Raw genomic sequence first — 14871 nt, forward strand, 5'->3', positions numbered from 1 at the left:
TTGACATTGACTTTGACTTTTTTTGACTTACAATAAGTATAAAAAGAATAATATTACTCAACTTCCATCCAAAACTCTTTTCAAATCAGAGTTTTGTTCAGCAGTAAGCCTTAATGGGTACCTGACATCAAACTTGATCCTCAAGTTTCCTCTTTTTCTCGGGTCTTTTGAAATTGGCATACCTTCGTTAGCAATGGTCAACTCATACCCTGGCTTGACCATTTCCGTGACCGGGACCACTAGATTTCTTCCATCAAGAGTTGTGAGTTCAATGGTTTTTCCAGTGAGAGCTTCCAGTAGTGATATTTCTTGGTTTACCAATAAATCATTACCGTCCCTTGTGAAAATATCGTGTGGTTTTTCATCGATCACAAATATTAAGTCGGCTGCTATGACACCGGGTTCTTGGTTACCTTTCTCCGGGAAGGTTATTTTGGTGCCTTTTTTCCAACCGTGTTTTATCTCAATGGTTAAGATCTCCTCCACAGTCCGAATCTTACTGCATCAAGGTTAATAAAATTAAACATATAAAAAATATATACATAAGAATAAAGGAATGTGATCCATGAATTGTGATGGCTGTGTGTCTGGACATTAAGAATATTGTAGCTTAACTGCAGTGTAACACATGAGTATGATGTAAAGGTTTAAATTTGAAAATGCTAAACTCTATTAACTAAGGATGTAGACAATGTTTTCGTTATTTAAGGGTTATGATGCATTAAGGTTCCGAAAGCCAAGGCAAAGGGCGAGAGCTTCATGTATGTGAGACGTTGCTCTGTCTACACCCAAATACGCTTGTTAAAGTTGAATACTTGAATATCATACGCGTGTTTAGAAATTTAAAAGAAAATGTTCGTTTCAGTTTTACTTTTAACTCTCACTGCTATGATCATGTTTGACAGAATAAGTTCTAAATATGTGATAATGCTTGGATTCTCTGAAACACATGTTATTTCAAGTGTTTTAAGGTAGTTTACCGTGAATATTACACATTTAAGACTTTTGAAACACATGTTATTTTAGAGATTCTGTTAGAGATGTTACACAAGTCATAAGTTTGAAGTCTAGGATATTACAAGTAGCAACCTAAATATCCAGCCAGATTAATCAAAAGGATAACAAACCAATAAAAGTCGAAAAAATTGAAATTCTTTATCAGTTAAACTCTGGCTACATGCGGGCACTAGAATAACAAAAAACCATTTGTATGTTCAGACCTAAAGGAGTAAAGGCCACTATATTAGCTCAACTGTTACTGCACTATAAATCAAACGAAAATCACTAAACCATGTATATATATATATATATATCAATGCACCGTAGAAGCCTCAAACAACATCGAGTCACAACTTTTATCAGTGATCTGCCATAACATTTTAATAACCATAAATACAATGTTGCAGAACTCGCTAGTCGGGCGATGAGCTGGGGACTAGCGATTAATTGGGATTAATCAGATTGTAATTTATATATAATTTTCAGTTTTATATAAATATACACATGGTTTTATATATCCTAACATCCAAAGCTCACAACATTCACAAATAATAACATAAAACCGTAGGTCCTAGAGATCTTCATCTTCTTCTTAGCACCCTTATAAAGATCAAACAAGCTACACGCCAACATATTCTCCACAGCAGGCGCCTTCTTACCCGAAAAACTCGAACTCGAATTATCTCCAGTATTCACATTCCTAAACAATTCAGCATATATATCCTCAGCATTCCTAGGATTAAACCCATAATTTGTTTTACCATTATTATTATTATTATTGAATTGGTGGCCGTAGAGATCATATAACTGACGTTTGTTAGGATCGCTAAGGACATCATAGGCTTCTGAAATCTGTTTGAATTTGGCCTCGGCATCGGATTTGTTATTGTTAAGGTTTTTGTCGGCGTGCCAGATCATGGCGAGACGACGGTAGGCTTTCTTAAGGTCTTCGTCGGTGGCGTTACGGTTGACTTTGAGTATGTTGTAATAATCGATACCCATTTTGTTCTGTTTTGTTGGTAATTAATAAATTAATAGAAATATGTGCCGGAGATGGTGGTGGCCGGATCAAGGAAATATGCCGGAGATGGTGGTGGCCTGAGAAGGTCCACCACGCCTAGCATACAAAATTGAAAAAAACAATATTGTTGTATGGAAGCGTTCAAATCCAAACTTAGAAATACTTGCGGTGACTAATGGAATGATCTATAGAATGGAATGTATAAATTCGGTACCGGTACTGTCTGTATCGAATTGGTATTAAAGTTTGAGTTTCGGTATCGTACCGATATTTACCGATTTTTCTGCGTTTAATACCTGCACCGTAGAACAATCAAACTTTAAAAACCAGGATTGGGACTTTCAAAACCGGGACCGGTCGGTACTAGTACGGTACCGATCTCATCCCTAGTATAAATGACAAAATGAATTATTGTTATTATATTTTCTTACTAGGTTATAAACCCGTGTATTACACGGTATTGGGTACAAAAATAATTGAAGTTCAGAAAATTTAATAATAAATAAATACATACTATATTTGAATATTTTACATTTGCAATTTACGTACCAACGTTACATTTACTATTACAAAACCAAATACTATATACATGACAAGTAATGATGGAATGTTGAGTTATACTACACAAGTTATATAAACGAATAAACTTGACTGTGATCCACTCCAAATGAAAATATTCCAGCTACCGCGTATTACAATAGTGTAACAAGCAGATAACTGATCCAACATGTAACAATATATACACCATGGGTTGTTGCAGTTATGACTTATGATGATATTATGTTGCATATTACCACCAAATCATATCTTTATCTTGAATACCCCAAACTTCTAAATTACAACAAAGAAAATAGAAACAATTAGGTTTATATAACACAAGGATAAAAAGCAAATTACATTATAATTTATAAACTTCCGGTAAAAAAACATGCCATACCTTGTTCGGGTGAGGCGAATTCCTCAATATCCACCACCAACATATAAGGCTGCAATTACATTGACCACTATTTGGGTTATAATTTATTCCTAATTAAAAAGCAAAACACTAACAACAATTCTAACCAACCATTGCAAGATATATAAGGAGAATTGAGTGATACCTTGCATCTTTGGCTGCAATTGTCAAACTCGTAGGTTCATCAATCCTGAAAATAACCTTGAACCTTATATGAACTCAGATTTTCAATTTTGCTGCATAATTTTGTCCAATATAACCGACCAAATCAACGACCAAAAGCAACAACAAACCTGCAGTTTATCAAATCAGTTGCACTACCGAAATGACAAAATACCCTGGATGCAAAACAAACTGAAACTTTGATTTCTTGATAGTCAAAATCAAATTCCAAAATTACACGTTTACTGAGACTAAAAATCAGCAAATTGTAAAAGGAAAATAAAAAAATATATATAGCTATAAGAAAATAAAGCAGTTTACTGCACACCAGTAGCTGGTAAAAAACATCACAATTTTAAAAGTAAATTAAAAGAAGAGCAAGATTCAATTCATGATTTTTGTCTCTCTCAGAATGTAAAAACTGCAAAATAGATATCCTATTAGTTAAGTTATGGATAGTAATGCAAAATAGATATCCTATTACTAATATCTAATGTAACTCGCATATTTACATATTATGTGTGCATTCAAAAGTCAATCGAACTACTTTTCAAAGTCAAAGGTCAAATATAGATCAATTATTAACTCATATATTTACAAACTTATTATATGTGTGTGCATCTTTCTATGAACAGGATGATAACTTCCTAGAAGAAGTTGTTATAGCAACACGTCTATGAGACTCGAGCTATTATAGTCAATTTAATTGTAATTCGTGTATTGTCACAAAAACATTTACTAATTAAGAAAATACAATAGTATTGAATCATACTCAACGAAGACGAATTAAAGGTAAAATCACTGAAACCAAATTAAAGGTACCAAACTGTGGAAGCGATGAAAAGCGAAGGATTAAGTAATACATATCATATTATGTAATCATCTATAGTTGATTTTTTAGTAAACAATATGCAAGTTAGTACCTTGTAAGGACAAAAAATTGCTCTCTAAAGCATATGGTTCGAGCTAAAAATTGCAAATTCTAACTTGATCACCAGATATGAGGTGTTGGGCTTCCACATCATAACATAATGCATTCAGGGATGCACTATTTGAAGCAAAAAAAGGATAAGAACAACTAACTGATTAAAGATGATTCTAACATACAATCTATTAAAATGTAGTTGTAATCAGAAGCCACCTGCTTAATTAAAATGATACAATTGAAGTCAGAAGTGGAGACGATGCATCCCAAATGTACCTAATCAAACAAATTGAAGTGAGATGAGATGCTAACTAAACAACACAGTTCAAATTCTGAAAGAAATGAAGGTGGACATTTTTTTTTATCCCAATTAATGATGACTTAGATGGTACTCACATATGCATCTAGTTATAACCCGAAAGATTGTTCAACAAAAGGCTTTTGATAATGATCCGGACACAAAACAAATTTAAAATTCATCAAAAGAGTATGATCAAAACTGAAAGTGACATTACTGGTATAATTATGTATGGAAGAAATCAAAATCATTCATAATTACTTAAATTGCCCCTCGAAACTTTTAACTTCCATGGCCACAATAATTATACAACCGGTAACTTCACCACAACAATAATCATCTTGAATCAGAAAGATAAATCAACAAAATAGTAATATACGTATACCCAAATCAACCATAACCTATTCAATTTCAAATCTTTGTAAACAAAAACCCTAAATCACCTGCAATAGCTAGTGATAAAAGCGAGACTTGTGGCTTCGAATCCTTCAAGTCGCTCCATATACAAACCATTGATATATACAAATCTGGTTGGAGTCAAGTGGTCGATGGCCCTAGATTTTGGTCGTAGAGGTTGAATTAGAGGTAGGTTTGGGAAGGAAGACGTGGGAGTTGGATGAAACCGTAAATGCAACTGCAAAATTCTTTATTGTACGTGTCTGATTAACATGAAGTGAAAATTAAAGGGAAGGGCTATTGTGAAGAGGACACATGTCCATAAAACTTTGTTTTATTATAATATTAGATTTAGTTATCATGTAGTAATCAGGAATAAAATGAATTATAACTTTATGTTGTTAAGTAGGCAGAAAAAACGAAAAGAAAATAAAAAACAATGGTGAGCGGCGATGATGTGAGGTGGGGGTAATGGTGGGTGGTGGTGTCGATGATGGTGGTTGGTGGTGGCGGTGGTTACAGATGTTCAAAGAATCTGAATCCGTATATAAATAATCCAAATCCGAATTATCCGAAAAATCGTATATTTGCATTTTGGATTCAAATTCGAATAGCGATTTTGAAGATTTTCGGATAGTTCGGATATCCTTTCCGAATTATTTTTTAATTATTAAGTAATAAACATTATTTTTAAATATCGAATAATTTTTGGATATTCGGACAATTTTTCGGATACTTAAAATATTTCGGATAGTTTTCGTATATTTCAGATAATTTTAGGATGTTTTGGATAATTTTGTGGTTTTTTGGATATCCGAAATATTTTTTAAGGTAGTTATTTAGTTTTTTTAGATTTTTGGATATCCGAATGATCCGAATATCCGGACTTCCGAAAGTCCGAAAATCCAACTTGAACACCCATTATAAATGTGGCGACGACGACGGTGACAATGGTGGCGGAGGCTACCGCGACAGTGGTGGTAGTGATGGCGGCGGCAAAGGTAGTGGTGGTGGTAGCCTTAGTGCACCAGGTGGTGGTGGTAGCGTTACTGGTCAGAGGGTGGTGGAGGTGGTAGTGGTGACTAAGGGCGGATTCAGTGTTGTGTTAGGGGGAGCATAGACACTCACTCAAATTTGTATTTTCTTATATAAACTTCTAATATATTAGGATCAAAGGTTCTAAGTGCCCCAAATACAACCTTCTAAGCCCAACAAACACAAGTTTAATTTTGATTTCACAAAATATCAATTAAGCTTAGATTGTTTCATTGTCTAACCACTTCATCAATTAGTTATTAATATAGTGATAAATTCATGAGTTTTATTGGACCGTTATGAAAATTATACCAAAGTATGTGAGTATTTAAAATATCATTTATTTTTTATAATTCTACGTCATTTAACTTTATAATTTTTTTTACTGGTAAAGTAACAATTTTGAGCTATGACACGTTGACAACTATGCAAAGGTTTTCGTCAATTGTACCATATATTTTGTTTATTATGTTTTGATGAAACTTATTGCTTGCATTTCTGTATGTGTTTAATTAATGCAATTTCTTATGACCCGACCTATTTACGTTTGACTTGACTCGTTCTAGGTTGATTATTTTTGACACCCACTAACTAAAATTCCTACATCCGCCACTTGGAGATCAATGGGCCCTCCCCTGATTCCGCCCCGGACCGTGGAGGAGTGTACTCGGGGTAAAGGTGAAGGAGACACTTGGAGATTTAATGTGGGTACGTGTTTGTATAGATGGTGATCATACTCATGCACTATATATCTACTTCATTTGGTAGCTTTATATTTATGTTTTTGTAAGTGTGAAGAGTACCGAAACTGCATGTTGACATCCTGGCCTAAAGAATTTACTCACATTAACCACACACGGTGTGACAGTCTGCCACGTGTATCGACACCTCCATCAATCATCATTTATTATTCATGCACATAAACTAGATATATATACATACATATGTTTAAAGGGTTGAGTAATGGCTTTGAAAATTGAAGGCATGGTAAGTAATGGAGAAGAGAAAGTGGAAGAACTCAACTATAGAGGAGTCAAAGCCATTCCCTTTGTGATAGGTAAGACACATCACATTATACAATAAGATATTTTTTACGTCTTCATCTTTATTTTTAGTCCTCTCTTTAAAATTTAACGTTTGGCCTCACTAAATATGAAGATTTGATATTCATCACTTTTTATAAATTTTATTATTATGAATGTATAGGAAAAAGAGTAAATAATATAATAAGTGTTCTTAGACTCTTAAAGCGTGGTTAACATCCTCTTCATCATGTTCTATCCTATATTTTAACTGAAAATCATATAATTCGATAATTTTCTCTCTCTGTTTTTATCTTTATCTCACTTACAAACGTTTAATTTATTACTTTTATCGTTTTAATACACTCATATAAATTTGATAGATGACGATTAATAGCTTTTCACATATGAAAGTTTACTGTAGCAACATTTTTAATTATAATTTAAGGTTAGAGAAATAAAATTATGGAAATGATATATGGAGTGTAATTTTGGAAGAATTTTTTACATCTTAAAGATGGGAAGGGTTGGATAAATGGAACAATGACAAGTCCTAAGGGGGATTTTTGGGCTACAACACCACTAAACCCTTAAAATAAAAATCTTCTTTTTGCTTGATTGGACGTCAAATGTCACAAATCGTCTCATTTTGTAGCTATTTCACTACACTTAGCCTTACAGTCTCTATCTCAATCTTCATCTTCATATCTATTATTTATTGATTTTTGTTATGTTTTTCACCTCCATTAGCTTTCTATCTTCATTCTCATTACTAATTTTTTGAGTTTTTTAAATAGTGTTTCTTTAAGTTTAGCGGCACTCTTTATCAAACTCTATATTCTTTGAGTGTATTGGGAAAAGAAAATATATTAAGCTAAATGTTTGTGAGATAGAGAATAAGACGTGGGAGGTAAAATAAAATTTGGAATTTTTGTCGTATAAAGTATTTTTTTGTACCGGTATCCATTTTTGAGGATTTTCAGTACTGATATTGAGCTCATCCTTGCTTAAGTTGTGGGTAAACCCAACCGACAACCCTCGTTCCTGTCGGCCCGGCTCCCACTTGCTAGTTTTGTTATATATATTTCTTTCATGTGTAGGAAATGAGACATTTGTGAACCTTGGAACGATGGGAACATCGGCAAATCTACTGGTGTACCTAACTACAGTATTCAATATGAAGTCAATTAGTGCTACTAATCTCAACAACATATTTCAAGGCACATGCAACTTTGGTACCCTCTTTGGAGCATTTCTTTCCGACACTTATTTCGGTCGGTACAAGGTCTTAGGAGTTTGTTCCATTTCGTCTTTCCTGGTACGTACCAACAATCATCTCCAACATAGTATCATATCGATTTTCTTAATTTTCTGTTTTTTTTTAACTAGAACCTACAATCACTTGGTTGTAAGACATACACATTTGTCATTATACCAGACTAGTGGTTGTTTTCTACATGACATATGAATATGTAAACTTTTACAGTTTTAATCATTTCAGGGTATGCTTATGCTAGCGCTAACCTCAGTAGTCAAAACGCTTCATCCTCATTGTGTGGACGCGTTTTGTGTCGGACCAACACCGTGGCAAATGGCTTTCTTGCTCACCGGTTTCATGTTCTTGATCATTGGAGCAAGTGGAATCCGACCATGTAACTTGGCTTTTGGCGCCGACCAGTTTAATCCAAATACGGAGTCTGGCCAACAAGGAATCGCTAGTTTCTTCAATTGGTACTATTTTTCGTTCAACTTTGCTTTGATGGTGGCGCTGACTATCATCGTCTACGTGCAAGCAAATATCAGTTGGGCTATAGGCTTAGCAATCCCCGCGTTATTTATGTCCCTCTCGTGTGTTGTATTCTTCGCGGGAGCGAGAATATATGTGAAAGTGAAACCCAATGGTAGCCCTTTGGCCAACATTATTCAAGTCCTAGTGGCCGCAATCAAGAAGAGGAAACTTATCGTTCCCAAGGGACCGACGATTTTCATGTTTAATCATGTTTCTACCAAATCCGTTAACGAAAAACTACCATATAACAACCAACTCAAGTACATATCTAGCCCTTAAACATTTAATATAAAATGCTTAAACATCTTATTGTTGATAACGTTTTACGAGCTTAAACATAACAGGTTTTTGAACAAAGCAGCAATCATAACCCCAAATGACGATATTAACCCAGACGGATCGTCGGGTGACCAATGGACGCTATGTAGCATACAACAAATAGAGGAAGTGAAATGTGTGATTAAGACAATACCAATTTGGTTTGCTTGCATACTCTACACTGTTTCATTTAACAATATACAAATCTTCACAGTCTTTCAAGCCCTACAATCTGACCGACGACTAAAGCATAGCTCATTTCAAATCCCGGCTGCGTCCTACACCGTCTTTCAAATGTTAACTCTCACCGTATGGGTCCCAACTTATGACCGATTGATAGTTCCTCGTCTTCGGAAAATAACAAACAAAAGGCAAGGGATTTCAATCCTCCAAAGGATTGGAGTCGGAATAGGCATCTACATTTTCACAATGCTTGCTGCAGCCGTAATTGAAACGAAAAGAAGAGACGTTGCACATTCAAAACCAACGCTCTGGTTAGAAAGGGGAAAAGGTGTGATTTCATCAATGTCAAGCTTTTGGCTTGTAATTCAAATGGTAATAGCCGGGCTCTCGGAAGGGTTTGCTATGATCGGGTTTATTGAGTTTTTCTACAAGCAGTTTCCTGAAAATATGAAGAGTCTTGCGGGTTCTTTCTTCTGTTGTGCGTTTGCAATGTCGAGTTACTTGAGCAGTTTCTTGATATCAATTGTTCATAGAGCCACCCGTGAAGGTGGGACTAGAAATTGGTTAGCCCAAGACCTAAACGAAGCGAAGTTAGATTACTTTTATTACTTTTGCATGGGGTTGGAGATATTGAACTTAATATATTTTCTTATGGTGGCAAGATGGTATAAATATAAAGGAACCGGAGACAAACCAGGTAACGTTTCATTAGAAGATATGTCAGGTACCCACAAACCTATGGTTTGAATACATGGTGATCATATGTTCTAAGTGAGTCATGATGCATGTCACTAATAATTTGATCATGAAAGATCATATGAATGCAACTTTGGGTTTAAAAGAATCCAGATGGATAGATTCTCTAAATATTGTAAATGTTTTGTGATATGTTTTAAGTGATTATCATAGATGTGGTTTATATGATTGCTTAAAAATTCTTAGGTTTGCAAGATGAAGTTGATTAATAACATTTAAGAGGTCATATAGTTTTAAGCGTCGAAAATCTCTCTAACGGAGCTCTAATATTCGAATCCACCTTCCACTTATTTTCTACCTTTAACTCTCTTGAAAGCCGTGTGTCCATCGCAGGCTGTATTTTACCTATTCTCATTAGTTAACAGGGTATTAGATTAGTCGTGTGAATTTTATGGCAAAAGTGAGGCCTTGTTATAAGTTAAGGTTGGATGATATTTACTATATAGGTGTACAAAACAACAAAAATGTCCATAAATTAAAAACATGATAAAAACCTATAAAGCATGAGCTTACGATCAAAGGCAACTAGAACATGCAAACAAACAAATTTCTTTGGATTCATATTATCAATACATGTATATAAGAAAGCCAAAAAACAAGAAGTTAAAACTTTAAAAAAAATTAAAAAAAAAATAGCCCTGTTAGCCATGAAACAAGCCAAAAAGAAACCGGTTACATTTATACAACAGAAAATTATAAATATAGATATATACAACTTAAAAACAAAAGCCGAATCCACAATCCTTTTGCAACAAACTCCTCTAAACCCGACATGCAAATCCCTTTCAACCCGAAGACAAACAAAATGAAAGAATACCGTGGACGTCGTTACTCGTTACTTATTACTTCAAAGTTCAAACTACAACACTTTGACCGGTCAACCCATCTTCAAGCCGCAGCGATCCATCCTTCATCAAATTAACACTTAAGCTCTTGAATCTTTCTCTTGAGTATTGGCGTGACGCCTTCCTCCAATCAGTTCCCGCTTTCATCATTGCAACGAATTCATCGAAACTAATTTGACCATCCTGTGACAATGTTTGACCAACCGTTAAAACTAATTTTTTTTTTCTGTTTGACCCGTTATTCAACCCGCCCATTTAGCCACGTCTAGTGAGATTACAATAACATACCTTGTCTGTATCGACTTCTTTCATGATTTCATTAAGTACTTGAATATCTACTTGGCCCGGTTCATATAACACTTGTTCTAGCTCATCAAGCTCAATATAACCACTACCATCTTTATCAAAAAACATAAATGCTCTGCGAAGATGTTCATCGTTTTCCATCTTTTGCAAATGAATTGTCACCGCTACAAACTCCCCATACTCGAGCACACCATTGCCGTCAACATCAGCCTTGTGAATAAACAAATGAAAGCATATTAGTACTCAAATCTTAATGTTATTCCAAAATATTATTTGTATAAATGTATATAACATACCACATCCATGAGCAACCGAATCTCGGGTTCAGCCAACTGTGAACCGACTTTCTTTAATCCGGCTTTCAGTTCATCAAATGTAACTTTCCCATCACCATCAGAGTCCATCAATGTAAACATATCTTTAATTACTTCGACTTCTTCGATAGACAAATGCTCGGCAATCACCTACATCATCCAACCAGTTAAACAAAATATTAATAACACTCGAATAGTCGAATGTAAGATCTAATATTGAATTATTGATTACTAAAATGAATGCTTACTCGCAACGCTTTCTTTTTGAATCTATTCATCACCGAGAATTGCTTGAGTCTCGTTCGCACTATATCTCCCAACGGAACATTTGAAGCTTTCTTCTCATTTTGTATCCATGGATGTTCTACAAAAGAAAAAAATGACCGATAATGTTACGTTGACTTTGACTAGTATGGTCAACATAAGTCAAACATCTCTTAAACTTACCAAGAACTTGTTGGGCAGTTAATCGCTTCTTGGGATCGGGTTCTAGCATCTGTTTAACGAGACTTTTAGCATTTTCAGAAATTTGAGGCCACGGTTCCCTCTTGAAATCAATAACGCCTCGAAGAATTGCTAACGCAACACCCTGTTCGGTTTCTATAATCAAACAAGTAAATATAAAAGATTAGCATCATTGCATCAACATATCAAATCATAAAATCCAATCAATATATCTAGTGGTTGCATTACCTGCCCAAAATGGAGGAACCCCACATAATAATATATATAGAATAACTCCAGCACTCCATATATCAACTTCTGGACCATAACTTCGCTTCAAAACCTCTGGTGCCATGTAGTATGGGCTCCCCACTATTTCAGAAAATCTTTGCCCTGACAACAAGAATTATATAAAAGGTTATATAATTGATATAGCCATATATTTTTTACTAGTTTTGTATCACTAAATAATTGTTGTAGCCTTGTCTTTTTAATCATAAGATAACTTATCGGGTAACAGGTCAAAATGAATTTGTGTCGAAACATGTCGAATGTTAATAAATGCCAAAAATTTTCGGGCCAAATTGCCCGAAAACAATTTTGTCTACTTGTAAAGATTTTTTTAGTAAAACAACTAATGCATTAGATATAACTAATTAATGATACAATTATTTGAGTAAAGCAATTAGTTGGTTTTAATAACTTTATGCATTAAATACATTAAAACTATAGTTCTTTGTTAATTTAATTTTAACCTACTCAAACTTGTTCCTTTTAGGCTAAAACATTTATTTGACCCGTTTGAGATAATATAGTAACACATAGAGGCGGACCCATGAATTATTTTCTTGGGGGCGATGTCGGAACTTAACACTAATTTTAAGGGGGGCGATCGGGATTTTCACATACAAATAACACTAAAAAAAAAATTTAAGGGGGGCAGCCGCCCCCCTTACCCTTAACATAGGTCCGCCCCTGGTAACACACTTAAATTAGCTCATGTATAAGCAAATAGGCCGCCAGGTGCACACGGGACGAAACTTTATACAAGACAAACCGGCGTGGGCGACGCACCATGGCTCGAGCCCATGAGTTGTTAGTCAAAATGAGGCAGCTATAAGATTCTTGGTCATGTGATCTTGGCACAGACCATGTCTTCTCAAATTGACTAAACTAATATGAAAACGACATCAAAATGGAATCTAATTTCTAATCTAATCTAATCATTCAACCCATTACCAGCTACTCACCTACTCCATATCCCCAAAACCCCTTTTGTAAAACATCTTAATTTTAATCAAATAATTAACAAAATATTATAGTTTAATCAAGTAATTAAAGCTAGATCAAGATCAAGATCTAAAAGCTAAATCCAAATATTTCAATTTTGCAACACCCCATTAACAAAAGTTTGCAACTTTAGCATCTTAAAATACAAATATATCATTTGCTTAATAATCCAGAAAAACAGTGATTACATCAAAACAGAAGATTAAAATAAACCCAGAAATTTTTATACCAATTATCAATAATCAAAGATCAAAATTACCCGGTTTAAAAAAAAACAGTGATTACATCGAAACAAACAGAAGATTAAAATTAGCCCAGTTAAATACAAATTAACAAATTATCAACAAAATCAATAATTAAAGAGTAAAATTACCCGGTTTAAAGAACAGCACTAATTACATCGAAACAGAAGATTAAAATTAACCCAGTTAAATTCAAATTAACAACAAAATCAATAACAAAAGATTAAAATTACCCGGTTTAAAGAACACAGAAAGCCCGAAATCAATCGCTTTAAGCGCGGAATTCTCTTTCTTATTCGCAAACAAGAAATTCTCTGGTTTCAAGTCCCGATGGATGACGCCATTTTCATGACACATCTTAACAACCTCGGCAACCGTTTTCGCGATCCCAGCCGCAGCGCGTTCGCTATAATGTCCTCGAGCAACAATCCGATCAAAAAGCTCGCCACCCTCACACAACTCCATGACTAAATGAACCGCTTCATGATCCTCATACGTTGCCCGCAGCTTCACTATATTCGGATGCTCGGGCAACGTGGACATGATCGCCACCTCACGTCTAACATCTTCTACGTCAACCGCAGTACGTAGCTTCTTCTTGGATATTGATTTACAAGCGAAAGCTTGTTTGGTCTCACGATCAGTGCATAGATATGTTACTCCAAACTCCCCACGTCCGAGTTCTCGGCCGAGTATGTACTTGTCCGAGATTCGGGTTCGGTGGGTGGCGAACTGTGCGAAGTCGTTGTTTAAGACGCGTATTGGTACGGGTGTTTCGGCGTACGGGTTGGGTTTTCTATGTTTTTTCTTGTCTTGGGGAGTTGGAGGAGGTTGGTAGTGGTTGGAACCATTGGATTCTGGTGTGTCAGGACGGAGGCATGTGGTGCAGTTGCCCATGCTAACTGATCAGGGTCGTCCCCGAGAATTGTTAAAATATTTTTGGATGGTGGTTAGAGGAGAGGGTTGTTGATAATAATATTATTGTTGTTGTTGCCGGAGAGTGAAGATTTGGAGAGGCGGGCATTTCACGGCAAAAGGAGAAGTATGGGAATGAAAAGGAAGGTTTCTTTTCTTTTCGCCTAAAAGGCTAAAAGTCAAATATGTCGTTCCATGATATTTATTGTTATTATTTTACTTTATATTATTTTATATTATTATTGTTTAATATTGTTAAATAAAAGAATAATGGAATTACCTTTTGCAACTTTTTATTTAACAAGTTTTGTAATTGGAAATTAGCTAAGCAGTTAATGCGAAAAAATATCGGATATCGGTCAGCATCAGTTATTGCAGTGAAATGTTGGTGGGATATTGGTAATTTTAATATCATGTAAAATTCATATGTATAGCAAATTAACACTAATAATTCAGTATAGTCTCCTACCATTAACAAATTAACCTTTTGCAAATTGCAAAACACTAACAATCGTAGCAAGTAAGAATTGATTAAGACTTAAAACACTAACATTTAACACTAAAAGTATACACAGGTAACTAATAATAAAATACTAAAGATACCAGCCATCTTTTTTTTTAATTCTGACACAGGGTATTTATTAGATAGAATGTAC

General features: G+C 34.8%; 3 protein-coding genes across 3 annotated transcripts; 1 reads left to right on the forward strand and 2 right to left on the reverse strand.

The window, feature by feature from the left end:
• Positions 1-46: 46 nt before the first annotated feature.
• On the reverse strand, positions 47-2001 carry LOC143613405 (uncharacterized). The gene is made up of 2 exons (XM_077087113.1): positions 1556-2001; positions 47-499 (listed from the first exon to the last, which is right to left on the reverse strand). The coding sequence occupies exons 1-2, from the start codon at positions 1999-2001 to the stop codon at positions 58-60; spliced, it is 888 nt and encodes a 295-aa protein (XP_076943228.1). The 3' UTR covers positions 47-57.
• A 4753-nt stretch (positions 2002-6754) lies between these two features.
• Positions 6755-9922, forward strand: LOC143613406 (protein NRT1/ PTR FAMILY 2.10-like). Its single transcript, XM_077087114.1, has 4 exons — positions 6755-6848; positions 7914-8131; positions 8315-8862; positions 8947-9922. The coding sequence occupies exons 1-4, from the start codon at positions 6755-6757 to the stop codon at positions 9848-9850; spliced, it is 1764 nt and encodes a 587-aa protein (XP_076943229.1). The 3' UTR covers positions 9851-9922.
• A 470-nt stretch (positions 9923-10392) lies between these two features.
• Positions 10393-14359, reverse strand: LOC143613407 (calcium-dependent protein kinase 10-like). Its single transcript, XM_077087116.1, has 7 exons — positions 13534-14359; positions 12018-12161; positions 11772-11924; positions 11573-11688; positions 11307-11474; positions 10993-11220; positions 10393-10887 (listed from the first exon to the last, which is right to left on the reverse strand). The coding sequence occupies exons 1-7, from the start codon at positions 14195-14197 to the stop codon at positions 10714-10716; spliced, it is 1647 nt and encodes a 548-aa protein (XP_076943231.1). The 5' UTR covers positions 14198-14359; the 3' UTR covers positions 10393-10713.
• Between the last annotated feature and the right edge of the window lie 512 nt (positions 14360-14871).

The sequence above is a fragment of the Bidens hawaiensis genome, unplaced genomic scaffold (assembly GCF_021521415.1).
Source record: "Bidens hawaiensis isolate Kalapana, Puna unplaced genomic scaffold, B.hawaiensis_p1.1 tig00037310_1, whole genome shotgun sequence".
Lineage (NCBI taxonomy): Eukaryota > Viridiplantae > Streptophyta > Magnoliopsida > Asterales > Asteraceae > Bidens > Bidens hawaiensis.

Coding starts and splice junctions, on each gene's coding strand:
- LOC143613405 (XM_077087113.1), bottom strand. CDS start 2,001: ATGGGTATCGATTATTACAACATACTCAAAGTCAACCGTAACGCCACC. Junction 500..1,555: donor TCTAGGACCTACGGTTTTAT/GTTATTATTTGT, acceptor ACCTTGATGCAG/TAAGATTCGGACTGTGGAGG.
- LOC143613406 (XM_077087114.1), top strand. CDS start 6,755: ATGGCTTTGAAAATTGAAGGCATGGTAAGTAATGGAGAAGAGAAAGTG. Junction 8,132..8,314: donor GTTCCATTTCGTCTTTCCTG/GTACGTACCAAC, acceptor TAATCATTTCAG/GGTATGCTTATGCTAGCGCT. Junction 8,863..8,946: donor CCATATAACAACCAACTCAA/GTACATATCTAG, acceptor TAAACATAACAG/GTTTTTGAACAAAGCAGCAA.
- LOC143613407 (XM_077087116.1), bottom strand. CDS start 14,197: ATGGGCAACTGCACCACATGCCTCCGTCCTGACACACCAGAATCCAAT. Junction 12,162..13,533: donor TTCTGTGTTCTTTAAACCGG/GTAATTTTAATC, acceptor TCTTGTTGTCAG/GGCAAAGATTTTCTGAAATA. Junction 11,475..11,572: donor TCAAAAAGAAAGCGTTGCGA/GTAAGCATTCAT, acceptor TGGATGATGTAG/GTGATTGCCGAGCATTTGTC.